Genomic DNA, 23,332 nt, shown 5'->3' with positions numbered 1-23,332 from the left:
AAGACAGTAGAGTAAATTGAGGGTAGGGAGTGCGAATATCTGAATATTATACATGTGCGCTCAAAACTCGGTGAGTTGGTTGGTTGCAACTAGGAGTTGGATCTGTGTGGCTGGGGTGGTTGGAGTGGGTGTGGGAATACACTCATGAACACGCACCAGCAGTACTCTATTCCCAAAGAAAATAAATAATTTTTTATAGCCCACCACCAATTAAGATTCTCAACTGAACCGAGAACAGAAACAGCGTAGTGATTATACAAAATGGGTGAGTGGATTGTGCGTGTTAATGGCCACGCCAACGCCTCCCCCACAGCTCCAAAGAAGAACCAAAAGGTTAAAATGTCCTTGAACGACTTTATTGCGCCTCCGGGTGGGTATTTGACGTTTGAGTAGAGAACAAGGCCAGTAACACCCAATACAGCACCACCAGGTGGTTCCTGGGCCGATGACGACGTAGCTGATGAGCTACCAACCGCCCGTGAGCCAGCACCGTATCCACTCCCGCCTCTTCTCACCCACACGCAGCAGCAGCACGCGACGAGTTCGGTGGCAGGCTAGACGGCGCCAGTGAGGGTGCTTTCGGCAACGACGCTTCCCGTCCACCCGTTCCCCTCCCTTCTGCCCCTCCATACACCGCCTTCCTCGGCAACCTCAACCACAGCATCGTCGACGAGGAAATCGCCGCCTTCTTCGCCGAGCTCGCCCTGACTAGTGTGCGGGTAGTGAGGGATATCTCCGACCGTCCGAAAGGCTTTGGCTATGCTGAGTTCGCCACCCTCGACGACCTCAAAGGTGCACTTGCAAAAACCGGGCAGAGTCTGGCAGCGAGGCCTGTGCGCGTGACCGTCGCTGAGCCACCTAAGAAGGGTGGTTTCGGTGGGTCCTTCGCTGATGACAAGGATGCCTGGAGATCCGCTCGCCCCATGACTGCCGCTGAACCTACCAACACCCAGCCGGACGACAACGTCAACTGGAGAGGCACCGCTAAGCCAGTCGCGCCGCCTCGTTCGGAGCGCGGCTTCGGTTTCGGTGGTAGTGCTGGTGGAGCTGGCGCAGAGGAGAAGGAGTGGTCGCGTGGCGCTAACTTTAGAGCGGGTGCCGCCCCTCCACAGCAAAGCGAAGAACCTGAAGTTTGGAGATCTGCCAAGGCTCCCGCTTCGGCTTCCTCACAGTCTCAAGCTCCTGGCCAGCGCAGGAAACTGCAGCTCGCTCCGAGAGGTACCACCCAGACGGCTCATACCGGCTCAAACCCCTCTTCAATCTTTGGTGGCGCTAAGCCGGTAGATACCGCAACGAGAGAGCAGAGTCTCCTTGAGCGCAAGGGCGCTCCTGCCGCACCTACTGGTAAACCAGCCGCCGTTGCGCAGCCAGAAAGAAAAACAGCGAGGAAACACGATAGCAATTTCAGCTTCGCTAAGGCTGGACTGGATGTACAGGATGGTGAGGAGGAGTAGAGCGTGCAATGTGCAGTGGAGTTTTTACACAAAGGTGTATTTAAAATATACAAATAATTTTGCTTATACAATTACAAGACATTTCATCTCTATCCCACCATCTGCGAGAGGTCTTCGGGTGGATACCTCGACTGAGCGAAAGTGAGAACGCGTTTGACAGACTGAATGTACTTTCTCGAAACCTCATCGTTGAGGACATGAGCCACAGAGCCGCTAGATATTTTCTCGCGCGCAGATCGATCGTGTATACCTACCATAGTCACCCCGATAGGCCAAGGGGCATTACCGATCGAGAGGCGGAGGTAAGCGTCGTTAGCATTCTGGTATTTACGTTCCTGAGCATAGAGGAGTATTTCGCCTAGAAGACAGAGTACATCCAACTGAATGGTTTTGGTTTTGAGCAGTTTGAAAAGAGGTTTGAGATATCCAGCTGTTTGGACTTGGTTCGCGGTGGTCAGTTGACCTTGCTTCGAGCGTCTAATTTCGTCTGGACGCTGTTGCAGCTCAGCGTCCCACAAACGCAGCATATTCTTGAGCCATTTGTAGATAGTGGCGTAGAGCTTGTCGTGGTGTACCTTGACCATCTGCCAGGTGATACGCAGTTCATCGTCAGTGTAGGGTTTGTAAGTATGTGTGGGGTGTGCACTTTCACCACTAAGCACACTCTGCCCAGTGTCGAGCTGGCCTAACTCGGCCTGACCTACACCTTCAAGAGCCTTGTGAAGGTCGTTCTGCTGACCTTTGCTGGAAGACTCAGTAGAGAGCAGCTCAATAGCGCGTAGACGAAGCCGCCTTTCTTTATCAGATTCAGCGAATAGGCGGATTGGTTGGGATTTGAGGCGAAGACGCTTGATGCAGTCCTCGTTGGAGGTAAGGGGGTCCTTTGGGAGGGTGTCTGGTGGGTGTTGTGGTTGCGGGGATTGTCGCAGCGGCGTCTGTGGCTGGTGGGGTTGCTGTTTCTGCTGCTGCTGCTGTTGCTGCTGTGGCTGCTCCAATTGATCAAATTCCGACTTCTTTAAATACTTGTGCACACCATAGTCACCGTTATGATCCAATTTACGCTTATTTTCCAAATGAGATCGAAGTTTATCCATTTTGCATCGTTGTACCAGAACAACGAGGAGAGATGAGTGAAAGTGATTCGTGGGTTTGAATTGATATTTTAATGAGATATTTTAACGAATATCAGCAAATACGTACTCCAAACAGCTGGATTCGATGTTAGATTCCCCAACACCAATCAAACCAAACACTGTTGGCAGGCATTCGTTGATTACCACAAGTGTATAAATGCTAAAGGAGAAGATTTTCAACCATGCAAGCAATTCCATAGAACGTATAAATCAATTTGTCCAAATGGTTGGACGGATAAGTGGACTGAGCAGATTGAGGGTGAGTTGAGTATATTTTCTTAGAATTACTTATTAAGACTACCTTTTTAGAAGGAAACTTCCCTTCAAATATACAACCATAGTTAAAACATTTACTAGTGATACACTTGAATTATAAACAATTACTTGAACATTAATAGTCCAATTTGGAATTCAATAGTCCAGCTTGAAATATAATCAAGCACTTGGACATTAATAGCCCTACTTGACATCTAATAGTCATGGCTAATTTGAACTTTACAAAAGAGATACTCCCACCAATAAAGTTATATAGACAGCTACACCGCTTACATCGACAGCTACCAAAGGAATTTAGATTAATCGGTGATAATTACTTGAGAGATGAGTTTAGAAGGCATCGGTGGGTACATTCTCTAGTTAGAGATGACAACCATAGTAACAGCCACTATTTAGAAACATAGACAACCCACTACAAATAATAGGATTCTTGTCTTCTTGGAAGGTTTACTTGGATCAGCTGTCTACTGGCTCTTCCACCCTCAACACCGACCATCTCCTGGCCAAGCTATCCAATGAACAGACCAGCCAATTATTTGAATTATTAAATGAAATTAAAAAGTTGTAATTCCCTCCTTAACCCCTTACCACCATCATCTATGAGCTCATCTTCAAAATCTCAAAGGAAGCGCGTTCACTACTCGTGCTACGAATGCCACCGAAGAAAACAGAAATGTAATCGTCAACAGCCCTGTGATCAGTGTATTGCCAGGCGTATTCCACATCTCTGTAGACAATTCATCGACGGTGTACACGATCCATATCAATCTGATTTAGACATACATGGCAGATTAGATGCTCTAACTAATACCGTCAATAACCTCACTAATCTCTTGACCAATCATTTTTCAGACAAATGTAATAGCCATCACGATAACACTAACGATAACACCCACGATTACCCCCAGAATACCCACGATAACACCCAAAAAAGCAACCAAGGCAGACTAGATAAGGGCAGGTTCTTTGGAAGCAGCGCTATGACCAGCGTCAGCGATAACTCCCTCCTCAACCTCCACCAACAAGAATCAAACGTTGATAAACTTTCCAGGTTGTTATCCTCCTCTGGTATTCCTATAAATCATCTAGACCACGCTATTGCTTGTCTCCCCAGAAAACACCTCCAAGATGGTCTTCTCGGTCTCTATTTCAATGAGATCGACTGGCGCTATCCTCTTTTCTCACCTACCTTCTACTCCTCCTACCACTCCTTACACCATTGTCTGCAATCTGGTACTCGCTCACTCACTCCCCACTCCATCCGCTTTATTCCACTACTTTTCATCACTCTCGCAATCGCAACTCTCACTGCACCCGACAATCTAGTGGGTGACACTCCCACACGCACCCACCTCCACCAATCCCTTTACGGAGCTTCACGCAGATCCGCAAATCTAGCCGCCGCGATGCAGGATGACGATTTGGATAGTGTTTTGTGTGGCTTGCTCACTGCCCGCTACTTGATCTTGGTGAGGAGGGCGAGCGAGGGTTTTGTACCGTGGGTTTTGATTGTTAGGAAGGTAGACACTCTAACATACTCCCAGTCTCGGTGCTGCCATCCACACCGCCCAGGCTCTCGGTCTGCACCGTGACCCCAGTGCTCTTAACATCTCACGCACACTCGATCAAGAGTTGCGGCGGAAAGTCTGGTCATACATATACCACCAAGACCGCATGTCCTCTCTCCTCCTCGGCCGGCCACTCGCCATCAGCGACGCCGACTGCGACACGCGTCCGCCGACCAACATGTCCGACGAAGATCTCGAATCACGTGCCGAAGAAGCGGGTGAAGTTGGCGAAGTGGGAGGAGTGGAAATGACATCAACACATTCGCTGCACACGCCAACGATAATGTCCTACACGATCCTCCGCCACGTACTCGCGCAGCTAATGGGGCGAATTCAAACAGCAGCCTTCGGAATGCGCCCGCCGCCCTACAGTGTGATATTAGAGCTAGACGGGGAGCTACAAAAGTTCAAGCAGGCTCTCCCTCCCTATTTCCAATTAGACGAGCCAGACCTAACGCACGACAGTGCGTTAAAGTATTTGTCCACCCACCGCTATTTTCTCAGCACGGAGTTTTATTTCGTGCGGATAACGCTACACCGGCCTTATCTAATCCTGGGCAAATCGCACTCGACCAAGTACTCTCCGTCGCGGGTAGCAGCTATTGAGAGCGCCAAGGCTGACCTCGTCGCACGTAAACAGTATCAGGATAGGGCGGTGACGCGTCCTGCGAAACTTTCGGCGGGCTCTTATCGCATTATGACTAGTCTCATGATCCTCGGTATCGCTCTCGTACTCACCCCTACTGGCGCAGAGGCTGATGAGCTGCGCGCGTTCCTCGATCATCACACTACCGGCGTTGACGAGGCGACCGTGCGCGAACTCGCTGTGCTCGAGCTGTTCAAAAGAGGCGCGAGTGAGGTTAGTAGAGACGCCGACGGGAGTCGAGGTCGCAGAGGAAGCAAAAGCGGTGGTGTGAGAGGTAGAGGTGCGAAGTCTGCGGCGGGCAGGAGCCGATTAGAATTAGACGAAACGGGTGAAGCGGCTGGCAAAGATAGGCCTAAGCGGAGAAGAACGAGTGGGTACGTTAGACGGGATGAGTTGGGTGATTATGGTGAGCATGGTGAGCACACTGTGCATACTCAAACCGAGCACCCCCATCACCCCGATCACACCCAGCACACCAACTTCAACTTAGGCGGATTGGATATTCACTCTCACCCACTCACAATCAAGTCGGAGCTACCGATCGAACCAGATCCAGCCGCTTCGCTCAACCCATCCTTCCCATTGGGTGCGCAGAATTTCCCGGAAATATGCACGACGAGCTCGTCGGACGCTGCGCTGCTGGAGTATAGCGGGGGTGTTGGGGATGTTGGGGTGGTTAACGGCGCGGGTTCGAGTGGTACAAACAACTCACACACCTCACACACCCCACAAACAGCGCAAAGCGATATTGAGATGGATCTGCTCGGTGAACATGCTCAAGCACTCCTCAACCAGTGGCTGGATGTTAACTCACTCACGTCTTCTACTCCCCCCGGACACACACAACACGACAACACACAAAGCGACGATAGGGAGATGCATTTTTGGCAGAATCTCGTGTCAACCTTGTCGTCTTAGAATGTTGGACAAGTAGAAAAGGAAGAGTGTAATATATTATAAGTATATCTATCTAAAATATCCATATATACGTTAGAGATCGTCGAATGTGAAACCATTGCCGTTTCCATTTACATCCTCATCGTCATCCATTTCCATTGCATCCTCGTCTTTATCCTGCTGCTTGTCCAACTTGCGTCGTTTCAGTTTCTTGGCCTCACGTGTCTCGAGGATGTGAGCTTTCCAGTCCTGTTCTTCTTCTTTTTCTTCGGCGCTATCAGCGCTGTCAGCGCTGCCAACCTCACGCTGCTTCATCCTCTCAGCCTTATCATGCCTCCGTTTAGCCTCGCGCTTCTCTTTCTGAGAGGAGCGTTTATCGCGGTTGCCTTTCTTGACGGACCAAGCCTCAGCTTTGAGTGGTTTGGAGGGATGTTTGAGCTCATTCTCGTTCTTACTCTCATCCCGCTTCTTGAGACGCTTAGCTTCCTGTGCGGAGTCAGCGTAAGCGTAAGTATCCCACTGCGAGGTGTGTGAGTGGGGGTGTGCGGGATGGGAGATAGGAGAGGAGCACGACCGCAATGCTCAATGCTCAAAGGCAACTCACATCTACAGGCTCATCGCGCCACGCGGCGAGGTCATCACGCCCCCTCAATTCGGGCATTTTAGGCAGACGTAGAAGGCCAAGAGCGGTAGCCAGCCCCGCAATATCTAGTTGTTGAACGCGGAACAGAAACACCTGTTCATGTTTCGAATAGGCGCGCACAGTAGACGTGAGTGCCCTGACGGCCATATCGTGCAGTTTCCTATCGCGTAGAAGCACACTGCGCACACGCCCACACAACTCATCTGCGTCGGGTGCATCCGTGAGTGTGATGGGCGCGTGTGGCGTTAGGGGGATCTGCCGCCCACGTACAAACTCCACATATCCCTCTTCGCTACCCGCAGATAACATCAGCAAGGCCTTGCCTCGCGCTCCCGCTCGAGCGGTCCGGCCCACCCGGTGCGAGAAGGAGCGCGTATCCGCAGGTGCTTCCCATTGCACTACTATGTCTACATCTGGCAAGTCTATTCCACGCGCTGCTACATCTGTACAGAGAAGGATGGCTGAGGGTGCATTAGTGAAGGCGGTGAGTGCGGCTGTGCGCTTGGGTGGGGGGATGTGGCCGTGGAGGCTGTGCAAGGTGGTGGAAGATGACGACGGCGCATAACTCCCCGGTAATTGCTTGAGGATGGTGTAAATATAGTCTACAGTGGCACATGTGGGGAAGTAAACTATCATCTTGTTATTACCGTCTAATAGTTGGTCCTTGAGGAATTTTAGCAGATAAGCCAATTTATCGCGCTGTTGAATGATAATATAGGTATTGTGTAGCTCTGCTGGTGTGCGCCTCTCCGATATTTCTTGTTTGCGTGATTTGCTAGTCACCTTGACGACAATTTTGCTCGGATTGCGCAGTCCTACGGCTATCAAGTTGCCTAACTGGTCGGTCATGGTGGCAGAGAAGAGACCTGTGCGTCTTTGCTTGGGTAGGTGTGAGACAATGGACTTGAGCACACCCATGAAACCCAAATCAAGGAGTCTATCAGCCTCATCGAGGACTAAGACTTCGAAATTGGAATACCTGCCAGTACCTTTACCGCGGCCTTTTGTACCTTTATTGCCGCCGATGAATTCCTCAACTCTACCAGGAGTACCAATGAGGATGTGTGAGTTGAGTGTGGAGAAGCGCTTGCGGTCGTCGTGAACGGAGGAATCAGGGTCAGAGACGAGTAGAAGGGGAGGAGGAGGGTTGAAAGGGGCAGCAGAGAGGATTAGTTGGAGTTGATTGTACGTTTGAATGGCTAATTCGCGTGTGGGGGTGATGATCAGGGAGAAGACATCGGATGGCTGGAGTTGGGAGTGTAGCTGAGTGTATTTCTCTAGGATGGGAATTAAGAATGACAGCGTCTTGCCACTGCCAGTGACAGCCTCGACTACAACATCCTTATTAGCCCTGAATAGAGGAATTGTAGAGGCTTGAACAGGAGTCATTTGGGTGTAACCGATTTCTATAAGATAATCCTCAATCCATTTATTTAGATTTGGATTCAAATTATTCCAACCACCTGCAATTGATTGATTAGATGCCATCGCTGTTGTTTCCAACGTTGATCCTTCAAAAATGCCAAAGAAATGGGGAAATAAGAAGCAGCCTATAAAAAACACTAGGCAGCCCACAGAACAAAAAGGACTCACCAATCAGAATCCTCTATTCGACAAATACTACAAGTCACAGAATCTATTGGATGATGGAGAGTGGAACAGCTTTATCCATACTGCCAAACAACTCCTCCCAACTTCCTTCAGAATCACTGGCAATAAATCCACGGCCAACGATCTCAATCAACACATCAAGAAGACTTATATTCCTTTCCTATCACAGGCTAAGCTCGATGGTGTACAGCTACCACCTCCAAAGCAGCTTGATTGGTGGGTTAGATGTTGATTTATTATCTACCTTCTAATGCCTCCCTCAGGTACCCCGACGGTCTAGCTTGGCAACTAAACCTCACTAAGCAGCAAATTAGAAAATCCCCCGAGTTCAAGAAATTCCAAAACTTCCTTGTTTACGAGAATGAAGCGGGAAACATTAGCCGTCAAGAGGCTGTTTCTATGATTCCTCCACTCCTCCTTAAAATGGATCCACACCACTCTGCAATTGACATGTGTGCTGCTCCTGGCTCTAAAACTGCTCAGCTCTTAGAAGCCCTCCACTCCGATCCACACACCGACCCCACCGGCCTAGTAGTTGCCAACGACAGCGATAACAAACGCGCTTACTTGCTCGTACATCAAACCTCACGCCTTCCTTCACCGAACATCATGGTCACTAATCATGACGCTACCAGCTTCCCTAACATCTACACCACCAACCCCACCACCCAAGCCAGATCTAAATTCCTCTTCGATAGAGTTCTCTGCGATGTCCCATGCACTGGTGATGGAACTGTGCGCAAAAACCTTGAAATTTGGTCTCACTGGACTCCCAACAATGGAAATGGCCTACACACCCTCCAACTACGCATCCTCAATCGCGGTATACAACTCCTTAAACCGGGTGGCAGGTTGGTTTACTCGACGTGCTCAATTAATCCGGTTGAGAATGAGGCTGTTATAGCTGCTGCTTTGAGAGATAACCCTCAAATGTCTCTCGTAGACGCCGCTGAGGAACTCCCACAACTTAAGCGGAAAGAAGGTCTCAAACATTGGCACGTCAATACGGCTAGAGATGGAATCGACTTTGGTGATAGAGATCTCCTTATTGAAAATGCTAGAGATGAGAGAGAGCGTGACAGACTGAATGATAAACTGCCTAGAACTATGTGGCCACCTTCTCAACAAGACGCTGATAACATGCTTTTGGAGAGATGCCTCCGTGTCTACTCTCACCAACAGGACACTGGCTCTTTCTTTATCGCCGTGCTTGAGAAGAAGGAGGAGAAAACACAAGATAAAACAGATGAAAAGAAGGAGGAAAAGTCGCTCGAAAAGATAGATGAAACCCCCCAACAACCCCCAGCAGACTCCACCAAACGTCCCCTAAGCCCACAATCGCTCACTACAAACAATCAACGTCCACAGAAGAAATCCAAGAAAGATGAACCTAGTGCAGAAAAAGGCAAGGTCCAACCAGACACGACGTTCAAAGAAGATCCATTCAGCTACCTCGACGAGCATGACGAGGATGTGAAATCGTTCACCGCGTACTACAAATTCGACGACACGTTCCCTAGACGCAACCTACTCGTCCGAAACCCCAACCGCGAAGCAGGTAGAACGATATATCTGACATCCGATCTAGTAAGGAACATACTCCACAGCAACGATTACACGAGACTGCGACTGATTAGCAGCGGTGTAAAGCTCTTTGTCAAGCAAGATAATCAGAGGGCATTCTCGGACGAGGAGAAGGATATAGTGAACAGATGCAAATGGAGAGTGACTAATGAGAGTGTAAGCTTCGTAAAAAAGTACCTCCCTCCACAGGCCATTTTCAGAGGTACACCTGATGACTTGAAGTCATTCGTCGAGCACTACCATCCTGTCATTAGCTCCATTGGTGGTGCGAATGGCGAGCTGAGGGATGTTCTCCAAAACACCCACTCTGGTAGTCATATTGTCGAGTTCAGCCTCGATAATGGCGAAAATGGCCTTAGTCAGCCTGTCTATGTCCCGCTGTGGAAATCTAAGACAAGCGTTAGTATGATGGTTGATAAGAAGGAAAGGAGTGCTTTGAGCTTGAGGTTGTTTGGCGAAGACCTCTCTGAAGCCGGCAGGAAGCAGGCTGAAGTGCAGAAACAGAGGGAGGAGAGAATGAAGAGTGCTGCGGAGAATGCTTTGGAGAAGGAAGGGGAGAATGAGGAGAAAAAAGAACAGGACAACGCTGAGACAATCGAGTCAAAATCACAACCAACCGATCTATCCGATCAACCGCTGGAAACTCCAGCACCACTCCCAGCCACAGAATAGAGCAATCTCATTAGAATTTCATTGTTATCTAGAATTACACATTTATACATAAACTCATTTGGCCAGCCTCTCCAAACCCTCCACCAATTCATCATCCACACTCTTACCCTTGCTCTTGCTCAGCGTTGATGGCTCTAGCGTATCCCATGCACCATTCCAGCCTGGTGCCACCCTCTTCATCTCCTCCCGCTTCTTGCTCTCAATCAATGCATTGCGTTCATTGAGGTAGTTGACGTGCTTGTCATGCTCCATGTTGGCATTATGGCGTAGTTTTGGCAGGAGATCCAATGTATATGGCTCTAAGCTCAATGGGTAGACAAAGTACGCCGATATGTCTGGTGGCAGTGGATGAAGCTCTGTTGGTAGCTTTGGTATGCGAGGACGTTGAACACTAGGTGACTTTACCAATGTTATTAGATCTTCTGCTTGGATTGAGTTGACGTATACCTGGCAAATCAACCCAACATACCTGGATTATTATTATTATTGCTGCTCAATGACATCAGCGAATAAAGCAAAGTGAACAGTTAAATCAATTCATTGTTATCAAATCAAATCAAATCTTTTATCTTTCTCTCTTTCATACTCTAAGTAAACAGCTTGTTTGACGATGTGTTAGTCTCCGCAGCTCTCTTCAATACCTTGGAAACTGCCAATTCAAAGTCTTCGTTGCTGACGTGTTGACGACGTTCTCTTAGCGCATACATACCAGCCTCTGTACATATTCCCTTCACCTCTGCACCTGAGCAGTTACCCATCTTCTCCGCCAATGACTTGAAATCGATCCCACGCTGCAACGACATTTTCCTTGAGTGAATCTTCAAAATTGATATTCTAGCTTCAGGGCCTGGAGGTGGAAATTCAATCTTTCTGTCGATTCTGCCTGGTCTCAATAGAGCGGAATCCAATATGTCAATACGGTTGGTAGCCATAACGACCTTGATGTTCTTAGAAGACTCAAATCCATCCAACTGATTAAGCAATTCTAACATAGTTCTCTGTACTTCAGAATCACCACCACCAGTGCCTGATTCACCTCTTGATGAACCGATGGAATCAATCTCATCCATGAATATGATGGATGGAGCGTGATCTCTAGCCATAACGAATAATTCTCTCACCATTCTAGATCCCTCACCAATGTACTTTTGAACCAATTCAGAGCCAGACACCCTAATGAACGCACAGTCTGTGTGGTGTGCAACGGCTCTTGCAAGCAATGTTTTACCAGTACCTGGAGGACCATAGAGCAAAACACCCTTTGGCTGAGCAATACCCAAAGATTCGAATAGCTCTGGATGCTTGACTGGCAATTCAATAACCTCTTTGATTTCCTTGATCTGCTTGTCTAATCCACCAACGTTCTCATAAGTTGAATCAGGCACCTTCTCGACCATCATAAGTGAGACTAATGGATCAACCTTGTTAGGAAGTATCTTGTGAAGCGTATAGCTATCCGATCTCAACGCAACTCTCAATGAGGGTTTGAGATCTTCAAGCTTAATATCTTGAGAGAAATCGACGATGAATTTACCTTCTGGCTGCACCTTAACCAATATTTTAGTCTTGTCCATTACTTTTACCACTTCTCCAACGTAACTGCCTGGTTCTTGAAGCAATTGCAATTCTTCTCTAAGCAGCCGTACTTTTGGTGTGTCGTTGTTAGCATGGCCTCATCGCAGTCAACTTTCTCCAATCCCACCTTTTGTATTTAATGCATTTCGCTGGGCTTCCAATCTTCTCAGATTTTGCGTGCGTTCGTGAATAGCTAACTCAGATTCCTCTATTTTCGACGTATAGTAGCTCTGTACGCCACCTGCTGGCTTTATTTCCGCCGTCATGATGGTTTGCTATCAAGCTGATGATGACGCGTAAGCTGAGAATTTCGACTTGTCATTCTTCATATCTTTTAATAGATAATGCAGCGTCTTCTAGCGCTGATGAAGTTGCTGTATCTCTTTCACCCGTTCATCCCCCGTATCCCCATCCGGCCAGATTTGGAAATTATACACACATCTATACATTGTTTTTACATTTCCCGTTTTCTACAATTTCATGCATATGCTTGTCCGAGCAGTAATAGAGAGTTAGCAGCTAGCAGAACTCCGCTGCTGAGGTCGGTAGACGGAAACACATTCCACGCATACTCAATTGCAACGCACAGTGCGATCCTTTGGTGTTTGTTGGAAAACCTCATCTACGCAGAGCAGTACTCACTTGATTATCAATGGGTAGCGTGTCGTGTATGATAAGAAAGGTATCTGGTGTGCGTACCATCTGTGATGAAATTTGAGTGAGCTTGGGCACTTGTTGGGAAGTAAGACAAGAAAACACCCACGAATAGAATTGGTAGTGCAATGACCTCGCACAAACAACACCAATCAAATTGCACGTAAAGACAATCCGCGCTATCTCTGTCATCTTGTGTTAGCTGTAAATTGATTATCGTTGGAAGCTACCTTTCGCTGACAAGGGACTTGATAGTGGTCGTCTCGAGGGGTGCTTGAATGTGTGTCGAACGATGTCAAACGAGCCGGCATCATCCCTCGGCAGCCACTTGAACCAAGCAAACAAAGCTAGGAGTGTGATGTGTATGGCTAGCAAAGCATTTGAGAACTCCCTACTGAGGAATACATCTTCACCAATAAACCTCCAATTGACTGTCCACTTGAACAAGAATTGTCGCGAGAGATTAAATGCCCGACTCAAGTAAGCTATGCCATCGGTTCGCAGGAACGGCCGTGCTATTAGGATTTGTATTGAAATCATACTCACACCAAGCTTTACGCTTTCGTATAATCCCCCTTGTAGAACGTATACGACAGCATACGCAGGTAAGAAGAGCAGAACATTCATCTTCACACCGACTGCCAAGGAGAAGAGCACGGCTGATCGGAAATGCCGCCTCTTCATCAAATCCAACAGAGAGACGTAGAATATGCCTATCCCTACGCAATCGTTGAACAGCCTGAGAACGTATATGCTGTGTAAGCGTTTCGACAAGGCTAGCAGTGGTAGAATGTAAGGGGGTACCTATTTGGAAGCAGCTGATTAGCCTAGGATCAATCAAATGATGATAGTCTCACTGCTTCAGTCTTGTTGTAGATGGCTATTACTATCGTCATTGTGAAGATATAGATACCTTGGAATATTGCCTGCGCATACTTGATATTAGTACCAGCATTCGTGACATGAGACAGTGCCGTGTAGGCGTAGAGATGTAGTGCTGGATATACTAGTGGACCAGTATCGCCTTCAATTTGGTCGTATTGAGTGATTTTGCCCTCTTTGAACATTTTCGCCTGTTGCATGTACGCCTTCCAATCAATCTCAGTATACGGCACAAATTGAATGATGAAATGCGTGAGGAGTACCTCGAGCGCGATAACTCCAACACTGGCCAGCAGCAACCCCTTCTTCGTGAACAGAATATCTGAAAATAACTTAGAAATCTTATCAAACGATGATGACATTACGTTCAAAAGAATGTCTTGTGTATGAATGTGGTTACAAAAATAAATAAAAGCATTTTTCAGTTAAAAGCAAAAATCTAATCCAATTAAGTTAAAACATTTCAAGTACTCTCGACTCAGCGTCCTGCAGACCACGTCCAAAGTGATCAGCGTATGTTTGAATGTTCTCTTGCATCAAATCGTCATTCTCAAGTAAACGACCGACGTTTGTATTGATCCATTGCCCAGTAAATCCAACCTTCGACAAGTTGAATGCTGCAAACTTCCTCGCTAAGCCGAATCCGTCACTGTATCCTCTAACTCTAGCAGCGGCTTCGGACATGGTAGCTGGATCGTAGCTTGTTGCGGAATATGGATTTGCCGTTGCTGACTGAAGCGATGCGATAAATGAACTTGGATCGAGCAAGTTGTTCAACATTGGCTTTACTTGTGAGGCACCGTTATTGATTGCTTGGCGTGCATTTTCACTATCAACTTCATCAGATGACTTTGTCGCATTGTAGTCTTCAAATTGAGTCTCTTCAGTCTGCCATACACCTCCGTTGTGTTTGTACCATGCATCGAAGTGGTCGCCATCATCGTGACCGTATCCATTTCCGTGATTCTCGGGTCTGTCACGACGGTAAACACCAGGTGGAGCTGCACCTAAACCGAACCAAGAGGTAAATGCTCCTGACAAGTCTCCGAGAATAGAGTCGATGTAAGGCAGTTGCAATGATTCGATGGATTCTGTTTCTTGTTGATTGATGTGTGGTGGTCTGTCAGGCCCGAATGCAGAGAAAGTTGCAGGTAAGGCGTTACCAACTGATCTGAGGAAACACCAGTTAGGATTCACGTCACAGTCCTCAGTCCTGTAAGACCAGAAGTGCCAACCAGCGCTGACATTTCTATAGACTGATTCTTCGTTTGAACAGAACCACCAGCGAGAGTTGGCAGGATCCTCTGCATTGGCCAGCGAAGCAGCAGTAAGCGCACAAGACCATTCACCAATAATCAAGTTGCGTCTGGCGACAGTAGATTCCTTTTCCAAGCCCAATCGAACAGGTCCTAAGACGTGCTGTGCGTGTAACCATGCAGGAGTGTTGGCGTCTTCGTCCGTGTAAACAAAGTAAGAGTGGTGGTCCTCTACTACGAAGTCACTTCTTCCTGCGATGTAGCCAGCGTATCTGCCGAGATCGAATGCATCGTGAATGTAGAGAGGCAGGTCTTCAGCACCCGGCACTGCTCTCATCGCACCCAACCATCTATCATAATATGCTTCAAGCCAGTCTGTGCCGTATTCAGGTTCGTTGAGAATCTGAATACCGACAATGTTATTAACCCAGGTGAATTGCTCTGTTAAATATACCAAAACATCTTGAGTTTTTTGCAGATTGAATTCATCTACGAATAAACCGACTCTGTCACTTGAGGTACCGGAAATGTGTTGACCGTTTGCGGATCCTGGTGCACCGTGAAGATCGATGAGTACACCAATGTTATAGATAGAAGCCCAATGAACAGCTCTTCTGATTCTTGCCCATTGTCCACCATAAACTTCTCCGAGTCCGTCAAAGTCTGTACCCCAAAGGAATTGATTGCTGACACCCCAGTATCCTGATGTATGTGAGTGGAAGGATCGCCTGAATGAAAAAAAAGACCCACCGATGGGAATTCTAACGGTATTAATACCAATTTCAGACAACCATCTAAAGTCATCTTCGGTAATAAACGTATCCCAATGTCTTTCGAGTATCTGGCGAGCATTTTGCATTCCATTCCAACCTCTAGCAATGTCTAATTCAGATGCTTGCAGACCAGCTGCACATCTGAATAAGGAGGGTACCATCCACTTTTCAGCGAGAAACCTGATAGATTGGTTAGGTGATTTGCCGAATGCAATGCAAGACACTTACCATGAACCTAAATTGACTGATTGTTGCTGACGGTATCTGAAAATTTCAGCCAAGGCTGGATCAAATTCGTCGAACTGTGTCCATTCAACGCCTGTCCAGTAAGGTTCGTAAATAGTACAGTCGTCTCGACTTTCCAAGTGATTTTGCTCTTGTACTTTGTTCTTGAAGTGTTGATCAACAAGATCTTGTTGGCGTGGTGTTGGAACCGCTATTGAAAGACTAGCTAAAGTTGCAATAATAAATGAACGAAAAAGCATATTATGTTGTTTGAGACCTGCTCAATTTACTTTCAAAGCAAAATAAGGGAGTAGATTTAGAGATTAACTAAAAGACTAAGTTGAAGAAGCATCTTGAAATTAAAGTGAATTTTAATCTGTTTCCGTATTTAGAAGGTGGTGTGAAAATTTGACTCAAATTACTCATACGCGCATGCGGTGGTCTTACTAAAGTGGTTATATTAAATAATCTGCGGAAATAATAGGAAAGTAAATTCGAGTGATAATGATGATAACACGTCTCGTGATGAGCTCAATCTTGGGTTCGCAAGTATCAGTCAACAGAAGGCTATAACAGGCTACAAAACATGTCTAATGCATTTCCATCAACCAAGACCATTCAACAGGGGCCATTCGAAGCCAGTTTGGAGATCTACCAAGATCGAGTGATGGTGATATTGACGGAGATTGGCAGAATAAGCTCGCTCGTGCAGGTTGATATACAAGACAAGGAAGATGTTACGGATCTGATAGATGGGATCTACTACGAACCGTCAGTGCACAGCAACCTACTCAATCTACTTGGACAATTCACGAACCAGGAGCAGCTGCTTTCCAACGCCATCGCCACGCTACTTCTTAAAGGAAGTAAATCAAGTTCCCCGCTGCCATTCTCAACTTGCGTCGTTGGACTTGGTTTGAGCAACAAGGACGAGATAAGCAGGGCGAAAGTTGTCGCAATGCTTCACATATGTAATAATTTGTTATAGATGTTGCAATTTTATATTATTTTACAACATCTGCCGTCAAATTCCAGTGGTTCCTCAAACCGCAACGTCGAGATATGTCCACGAGGCGACGTCCCTTCACAGCGCGATCTTCTAGCAGCCTGAACAGTAATATACCGCGATCGATAAGATCTTCGAGTCATGACGGCGGGGATTTACCCGAGGATGTCTACGAGAATGATAGCTATATGGATGATGACGACGACGACGAGTCTTCAGACGCCGATGTCTTCGCTTTCGGTCCACCGTCGACAGCGGATGGAAACAGAGGAGAGCTCCCGCCCTCGGAATCTAGTTCAATCAACCAGCCTCCGCTGAGTAACTTTGATGAGAAGTATTTGAATCCACACGACGACATATTGCGTCCGCCTTCTGCAGATCCCGTCTTTCCAGCTCAAAGAGTGAAGAGATGGTCGAATATTGACAGTGATGATCTTTATCAGGCTTCGACATCCACACATCAGTTCCCGCCAACTCAGTCTCTTGATAAGCTCGAATTGGAGTACGAAGAAGACAGTCCTTATCCAGAAGTGAGGGCTTCAGTATCAAACACCGACGATCCTGATATACCAACATTGACTCTCAGAGTCTGGGTCGTTGGTGGCTTTTTCAGCGCGCTGGCTGCTGCAGTAAACACTGTCTTTAACTTTAGACTACCTGCTCCTACAATTACTCCAATCGTTCTCCAGCTTATAACCTATCCGGCTGGTAAATTCCTAGCTTATATTCTCCCGATGGATCTATATACCCTGCCTGCATGGCTCGGCGGCAAAACTTTCACGCTAAATCCAGGTCCCTTTAACATTAAGGAACACACGCTTATCACCATCATGGCAAACGTCAGTGTTAGCCCTGCGTATGCTATGAATGTTACTGTCGTCACCGAAATGTTTTATGGCTACAAGCTTGGCACTGGATTTGACATTCTCTTATTTATCAGCTCACAATGTATTGGATTTGGATTGGCGGGATTTTGTCGGCGATTTGTTGTGAGTATGGGTTTTCAACGCATAAGTATCTCTGACTTTCTTTAATAGGTTTGGCCGGCTTATCTGCTCTGGCCCCAATGCTTAGTGGTATGCACACTCCTTAACACCCTACACGCTGAAGATGATGAGAATGATGGATCAATGTCAAGATTTAAATTCTTTATCATCGTTGGTGTCTCATCTGTTATCTGGTACTTTGTTCCTGGATTCCTGTTTAAAGCACTGAGTTGGTTCAGCTGGATATGCTGGATCTGGCCACGCTCGCCGACTGTTAACCAACTCTTTGGTGTTTTTACAGGACTGGGTATGGGTGGAATGACTTTCGATTGGTCGCAAATCACATACATTGGCTCACCTTTGGTTATGCCGTGGTGGGCTGAGTGCAATGTAGCTATCGGGTTCTTTGCCTTGTATTGGTTGGTCGTACCCATCCTCTACTACACAAATGCCAAATTTTTCAATTATTTACCCATCTCAGACTCATCACCTTACGATAAATACGGAAACTCATACAATATATCGCGGATACTGTCTGAGAATAGTGAATTCAATCAGACAGCGTATGAGGCTTACAGCCCGCTGTACATCTCTGCGACATACTCCATGGTATACTTGTTGGGGTATGCAGTAGCGACTGCTGTTCTTGTCCATACCATTCTCTACCATGGTAAAGCGATATGGTATGGCATGCGCAATTTCAAATTTGAGGAAGATGACATACACGCGAAGCTAATGAGGCGCTATCCGGATGTACCTCACTGGTGGTATCTGAGTTACATGGTGGTGTTCTTAGCGTTATCAATTGCTGCAGTCACAGGCTTCGACGCACAGATACCTGTTTGGGGTGTGTTTGTTGCGCTGCTGGTACCACTGGTGTATATATTGCCGGCATCATACATATTCGCAATGACAGGACAGGAAATACCCATCAACCTGATCAGTGAAGTTATTCCAGGGTATTTGTTCCCTGGCAAGCCAATAGCGAATATGATATTCAAGTGTTATTCGATCCAGACCATGTCCGAGGGTCTTTCGTTCATTCAAGATGCGAAGCTGGGACATTATATCAAAGTTCCTCCGCGAGCTACATTCGCAGTTCAAGTCACAGCTACAATTATTTCAGCACTAATTCAGATTGGCATCCGCGACTGGATGTTCAGCTCGGTGAATGATATGTGCAGTGTAAGACAATCCGCAAACTTCACCTGTCCCCAAAATAGAGTTTACTATACTTCTTCCGTTATTTGGGGCATTGTTGGTCCTGATCGATTTTTTGGTCATGGCAGGATTTACCACTACCAGGTTTATGCGTTAATTGTAGGTGCAGTGTTGCCTATTCCTGTGTATTTCTATGTCAAGCACAAGCCAAGGTCTTGGTTGAGAAATTTGAATTGGCCAGTAATGTTGACTGGTCCAACGTATATTCCACCTGCTACTGGAATCAACTATTCGTCGTGGATTGGTATTGGGTTTATATTCCAGTATCTCGTGCGAAGGACTCATTTTGCATGGTGGTCAAAGTACAACTTTATATTGTCAGCAGCTCTAGATGCAGGTGTGTGCGATGTATAACGTGGGTAGTGGTACTCACGACTGCTTATAGGGACTACTCTCGGAATCATCTTGGTCTTTCTTCTACTGCAACTGCCCAAGAATGGCAGTATTAGTGTGGACTGGTGGGGTAACTCTGTGTATATGCGTACTGCCGATTATTTCGGAATGCCATATAGGACACCACCAGACAACGGATTTGGGGAGGCTGTGACTCCTCAGTAAGCCATGAGCACGTCAGCGATTACTTGATAGCATTATTTATCTTCTCCTTCTCCTTGTTGTTCTATAGTCTCACTTCACATAATCACATTGTCAAGCACATAACAATAACACCAACAAAAGAGTTGCATGCATAATATAATCATCTGGGTAAATGTTGAAATGATGCGAGAGTGAGTAAACTGGAAAAATGCGTTAAAAGAGGAATGAGAGTGATACGACCAAGCAAATGCTACTACGATCTGCCTCTAGAGGTATTTCTGTGTCTGCTTCTCCCTCTTTCGTCTAGCTCGTCGGGTGCGAGTGGTTGGTGCGACTGTCTGCCCCTACTCGGAGATCTGCTATTTGGTTGACTCGAAGTTTTTTTGTGTGGACCGGCGAAGCTATCCATATTAAATACGAAGGAAGTATCGTGCTGCTGCTTGGCATCTGCTACGACCTCCTCTTCCTCCTCCTCCTCCTCTTCGAGCCCATCGAGTTTGAAAGGCGTTTCTATGTTTTCTGCGTAGAGGTCGAGTGGATCGTCGTTAAGAGAAGCAGGTGAGTTGTCTCTACTGTTTCTCCGCACAGGTGCAACTCTTGGTGACGGGAATGCGATCGGCGTCGCCGGAGTGAGTGGCGGGGACGGCGGGAGTGAACCAGCGAGCGAGGAAGATCTAGTCTTGCGCATAGTGTTGCTCTGTGGGAGAGAAGTACTCATACTTTTTGGTGTAGTTGCTGTATGGCTTGCTGGGGCGTAGGTATTTGAATTAACAGGCCTGGCTTTCGGGGAGAGCATCAGGAGCGATTCGGTGGCAGACATTCTTCTGTCCTCGGAAAACTACATCGAGTCAGCTGGGGGTGTTTAGTGGTATACGCCAACCCACCCTGTGAACATTGTCCAAGTCATTGGTGGATTGCGTTGATAGCGCAACGACAGCATCTGCCCTTTTGTGGGAGATGTCAGGTAACTTGAACATGGTCATCGTGGTGTAGCCGTAAAGAGGAATTTTAATCTTTTTAGTAATTCCGCTCGAAGATAACACGTTGCTCATAAAATGACGCAGCGATTTGTCCTTTTACTGGGGAGCTTCGCTTGTTTGGAAGCTGGAAGAGAGTTTTTCTTTTATGAATTTGCAATCAACTCGATTACGATCCTCGTGACTATCTCTGGTCATCAGGAACACGGAATGTCATCGCCTATTAGGTGATTCGAAGACCTAATATGGGGTGCTCGACACTAAATAAGGAAACTTATGCCCGTGTCTAGACATACTTATCTACGTATTCATTAAGCGTGCACTTCTCCCACTTGTTCGTTGTTCGTTCGCTGCTCGTTCGCCAGCTGTAGACGGACTTACGGAGACAAGGGCGCAATCACTAACGAATCACATAATTGGCATGCGCTGACTTGTTCAATTATACCAACATAGCAGCCTCCATCAATGCTCAAAATTCATTTCAGTCACTGGATGCCGCGTCGTGCAGAAATTCGTCACTCACAATTTAAAGCTGTGGAGCTGTTGGACCCTGACGAACTCAATTGCCTTTTATAGATTGGCACAGAATTGGTGATGGATTTGATTGGTTGAGTCTATTGCCACAATCAAGCAGACCCAGTACACCCAGCACACCCCGCACATTCTCAATGAGGCTGGATGCCTAAAGAAACAATAATTATTTTATATTATACTTTTATCACTAGATACATATAAATACAATTCTTGTTTAAACTTTGTATGTACCCCTTGTGTATGACGCGGCGGCGTCTCATCTTGAACTCAAACTTCGAGAATTGTGAAGTGAATATGGTGAGAATGGAAATGGGTATCTATCACTGGTGAATCTCATACTCTACAGGGACAGCAACAATCTCAACCAAATAAGAAGCAGCAAGGCGGTGATAAAGTGGGCTCTATCACCAGCGCTTACCACCCACTAACCACTCATTTCCCAGGACAAGCAACAAAAGCGCTGGGAGCCACCTGTGCCTACAAGAACTGGCAAGAAAGCTAAGAGAGGTCCTTCCGCCATTACTAAACTTCCAACCGTCAATCCAACTACAAGATGCAGATTGCGTCTTCTCAAGCAGGAGCGTATAAAGGATTACTTATTGTTGGAGGAAGAATTTATTAGGAACCAGGCCATCCTTAAGCCCTCAGCTTCTGAAGAGGATCCTCACTCAGAAGAGCGTACCAAACTCGATGAATTACGTGGTCTTCCTATAGCCATCGGTACCCTTGAAGAAATCATCGACGATGAGCACGCTATCATAACTACTGCCACCGGTCCAGAGCAATACGTTATGATACTATCCTTCGTAGACAAAGACTTGTTGGAACCTGGCTGCTCCGTTCTCCTCCACAACAAGAACATGGCAGTCATTGGTGTCTTGGCAGACGACCAGGACCCTACTGTTAGCGTCATGAAGCTCGACAAAGCTCCACAAGAATCTTACGCTGATATTGGTGGTTTAGATCAACAAATACAAGAAATCAAAGAGGCAGTTGAACTACCTCTCACTCACCCTGAGCTTTACGAAGAAATGGGTATCAAACCTCCAAAGGGTGTTATTCTTTATGGTCAGCCTGGTACTGGTAAGACGTTACTGGTTAAAGCAGTTGCACACCAGACATCTGCCACTTTCCTCCGTATTGTTGGCTCAGAGTTGATTCAAAAGTATCTAGGTGATGGTCCAAAGTTGGTCAGAGAGTTGTTCAAGGTAGCCGAGGAGAATTCGCCATCAATTGTCTTCATCGATGAGATAGACGCAGTTGGTACAAAGAGATACGACAGTCAGTCGGGTGGTGAGAGAGAGATTCAGAGAACTATGTTGGAATTGCTTAATCAACTCGATGGTTTCGATACAAGAGGCGATGTCAAGGTTATCATGGCTACTAACAAGATTGAGACTCTCGATCCTGCTCTCATTAGACCGGGTAGAATTGACAGAAAGATTGAATTCCCATTACCCGATATCAAGACCAAGCGTCACATTTTCAAATTACACACGTCGAGAATGAACCTCAGTGAAGATGTCGATCTGGAAGAATATGTTATGGCCAAGGATGACCTCTCAGGTGCCGATATCAAGGCCGTTGCTACTGAAGCTGGTTTGCTGGCTCTGAGAGAGAGACGAATGAGAGTAACGAAGAAAGACTTCGACAGCGCCAGAGAGCGTGTTCTTTACCAGAAGCAAGACAATGGTCCTGCTGGTTTATACTTGTAGATTTAAGATGAATTATAGTACTGCATCAGAGTCTGGATTTTGGTTGAAGCATGATACTGCGAACTGTTGAGCTGAATAGCGGGAAGCACTAAAATTAATCAGGAGCGCTGATTTGTTTTGCAAAAAAGAAAAACAGTTTGTCACAACAATATCTTGACTAAAAAAATGGAGCAGCCCGGAATTGAACCGGGATCGGAAAGAAACAGATAGTTGCTTTTCCTGAAAGACAGGATTATGCAAGCCTTCAGTGATAACCATTACACTACTGCCCCGTTGCTACTGTCGGCTTAAAGAATAGAATATATTCGATAAAAGAAAAGTGGTAATTCTTCTATATCAGGAGCAAAACATACCAGTATTGACTGATGCAGTTTCGAACATGTATCGCCTTAACACTATTAACTTCACCTTCAATCCGGCTTTCTCCGCTTTCGGTAGACGCGTGCGCGAGCGACGCACTGCTCTCTTGCTATATATTACGAGGAAATGACGTCCATCATCGAAAAT

General features: G+C 46.6%; 12 protein-coding genes and 1 non-coding gene across 13 annotated transcripts; 6 read left to right on the top strand and 7 right to left on the bottom strand.

Moving 5' to 3' along the window:
* Window positions 1–339: 339 nt before the first annotated feature.
* J056_003200 (putative RNA-binding protein sce3) lies at window positions 340–1,454 on the top strand (the record flags this gene model as incomplete). Its single annotated transcript, XM_009272177.1, has 3 exons — window positions 340–370; window positions 422–478; window positions 526–1,454. The coding sequence occupies 3 exons, from the start codon at window positions 340–342 to the stop codon at window positions 1,452–1,454; spliced, it is 1,017 nt and encodes a 338-aa protein (XP_009270452.1).
* Window positions 1,455–1,543: 89 nt separating this feature from the next.
* Window positions 1,544–2,548, bottom strand: J056_003199 (Pre-mRNA-splicing factor 18; the record flags this gene model as incomplete). The annotated part of the gene is made up of 1 exon (XM_009272176.1): window positions 1,544–2,548. The coding sequence occupies one exon, from the start codon at window positions 2,546–2,548 to the stop codon at window positions 1,544–1,546; it is 1,005 nt and encodes a 334-aa protein (XP_009270451.1).
* Window positions 2,549–3,462: 914 nt separating this feature from the next.
* On the top strand, window positions 3,463–5,995 carry J056_003198 (uncharacterized protein; the record flags this gene model as incomplete). The annotated part of the gene is made up of 2 exons (XM_009272175.1): window positions 3,463–4,361; window positions 4,408–5,995. 2 exons carry the CDS (start codon window positions 3,463–3,465, stop codon window positions 5,993–5,995), a joined length of 2,487 nt encoding a protein of 828 aa, XP_009270450.1.
* Window positions 5,996–6,067: 72 nt separating this feature from the next.
* J056_003197 (ATP-dependent rRNA helicase SPB4) lies at window positions 6,068–8,006 on the bottom strand (the record flags this gene model as incomplete). Its single annotated transcript, XM_009272174.1, has 2 exons — window positions 6,068–6,493; window positions 6,579–8,006. The coding sequence occupies 2 exons, from the start codon at window positions 8,004–8,006 to the stop codon at window positions 6,068–6,070; spliced, it is 1,854 nt and encodes a 617-aa protein (XP_009270449.1).
* Window positions 8,007–8,136: 130 nt separating this feature from the next.
* On the top strand, window positions 8,137–10,484 carry J056_003196 (Putative tRNA (cytosine-5-)-methyltransferase C23C4.17; the record flags this gene model as incomplete). The annotated part of the gene is made up of 2 exons (XM_009272173.1): window positions 8,137–8,444; window positions 8,492–10,484. 2 exons carry the CDS (start codon window positions 8,137–8,139, stop codon window positions 10,482–10,484), a joined length of 2,301 nt encoding a protein of 766 aa, XP_009270448.1.
* Window positions 10,485–10,538: 54 nt separating this feature from the next.
* J056_003195 (uncharacterized protein) lies at window positions 10,539–10,987 on the bottom strand (the record flags this gene model as incomplete). The annotated part of the gene is made up of 2 exons (XM_009272172.1): window positions 10,539–10,906; window positions 10,954–10,987. The coding sequence occupies 2 exons, from the start codon at window positions 10,985–10,987 to the stop codon at window positions 10,539–10,541; spliced, it is 402 nt and encodes a 133-aa protein (XP_009270447.1).
* Window positions 10,988–11,071: 84 nt separating this feature from the next.
* Window positions 11,072–12,325, bottom strand: J056_003194 (26S protease regulatory subunit 8; the record flags this gene model as incomplete). Its single annotated transcript, XM_009272171.1, has 2 exons — window positions 11,072–12,129; window positions 12,187–12,325. 2 exons carry the CDS (start codon window positions 12,323–12,325, stop codon window positions 11,072–11,074), a joined length of 1,197 nt encoding a protein of 398 aa, XP_009270446.1.
* A 212-nt stretch (window positions 12,326–12,537) lies between these two features.
* On the bottom strand, window positions 12,538–16,109 carry J056_003193 (Dol-P-Man:Man(5)GlcNAc(2)-PP-Dol alpha-1,3-mannosyltransferase; the record flags this gene model as incomplete). Its single annotated transcript, XM_009272170.1, has 8 exons — window positions 12,538–12,655; window positions 12,702–12,761; window positions 12,823–12,898; window positions 12,944–13,517; window positions 13,571–13,927; window positions 14,067–15,553; window positions 15,602–15,804; window positions 15,853–16,109. 8 exons carry the CDS (start codon window positions 16,107–16,109, stop codon window positions 12,538–12,540), a joined length of 3,132 nt encoding a protein of 1,043 aa, XP_009270445.1.
* A 326-nt stretch (window positions 16,110–16,435) lies between these two features.
* J056_003192 (uncharacterized protein) lies at window positions 16,436–16,837 on the top strand (the record flags this gene model as incomplete). The annotated part of the gene is made up of 1 exon (XM_009272169.1): window positions 16,436–16,837. The coding sequence occupies one exon, from the start codon at window positions 16,436–16,438 to the stop codon at window positions 16,835–16,837; it is 402 nt and encodes a 133-aa protein (XP_009270444.1).
* A 74-nt stretch (window positions 16,838–16,911) lies between these two features.
* J056_003191 (uncharacterized protein) lies at window positions 16,912–19,620 on the top strand (the record flags this gene model as incomplete). The annotated part of the gene is made up of 3 exons (XM_009272168.1): window positions 16,912–17,844; window positions 17,893–19,399; window positions 19,448–19,620. The coding sequence occupies 3 exons, from the start codon at window positions 16,912–16,914 to the stop codon at window positions 19,618–19,620; spliced, it is 2,613 nt and encodes an 870-aa protein (XP_009270443.1).
* A 232-nt stretch (window positions 19,621–19,852) lies between these two features.
* J056_003190 (uncharacterized protein) lies at window positions 19,853–20,582 on the bottom strand (the record flags this gene model as incomplete). Its single annotated transcript, XM_009272167.1, has 2 exons — window positions 19,853–20,437; window positions 20,484–20,582. The coding sequence occupies 2 exons, from the start codon at window positions 20,580–20,582 to the stop codon at window positions 19,853–19,855; spliced, it is 684 nt and encodes a 227-aa protein (XP_009270442.1).
* A 768-nt stretch (window positions 20,583–21,350) lies between these two features.
* J056_003189 (26S protease regulatory subunit 4) lies at window positions 21,351–22,825 on the top strand (the record flags this gene model as incomplete). The annotated part of the gene is made up of 3 exons (XM_009272166.1): window positions 21,351–21,407; window positions 21,457–21,504; window positions 21,554–22,825. 3 exons carry the CDS (start codon window positions 21,351–21,353, stop codon window positions 22,823–22,825), a joined length of 1,377 nt encoding a protein of 458 aa, XP_009270441.1.
* Window positions 22,826–22,991: 166 nt separating this feature from the next.
* Window positions 22,992–23,097, bottom strand: J056_004970. Its single transcript has one exon. It is a non-coding gene; the product is annotated as a tRNA-Ala (tRNA).
* Window positions 23,098–23,332: the final 235 nt, after the last annotated feature.

The sequence above is a fragment of the Wallemia ichthyophaga genome (genome assembly GCF_000400465.1).
Source record: "Wallemia ichthyophaga EXF-994 unplaced genomic scaffold scaffold31, whole genome shotgun sequence".
In the NCBI taxonomy this organism is placed as follows: domain Eukaryota; kingdom Fungi; phylum Basidiomycota; class Wallemiomycetes; order Wallemiales; family Wallemiaceae; genus Wallemia; species Wallemia ichthyophaga.
This window is presented reverse-complemented; position numbering and strand designations above follow the sequence as displayed.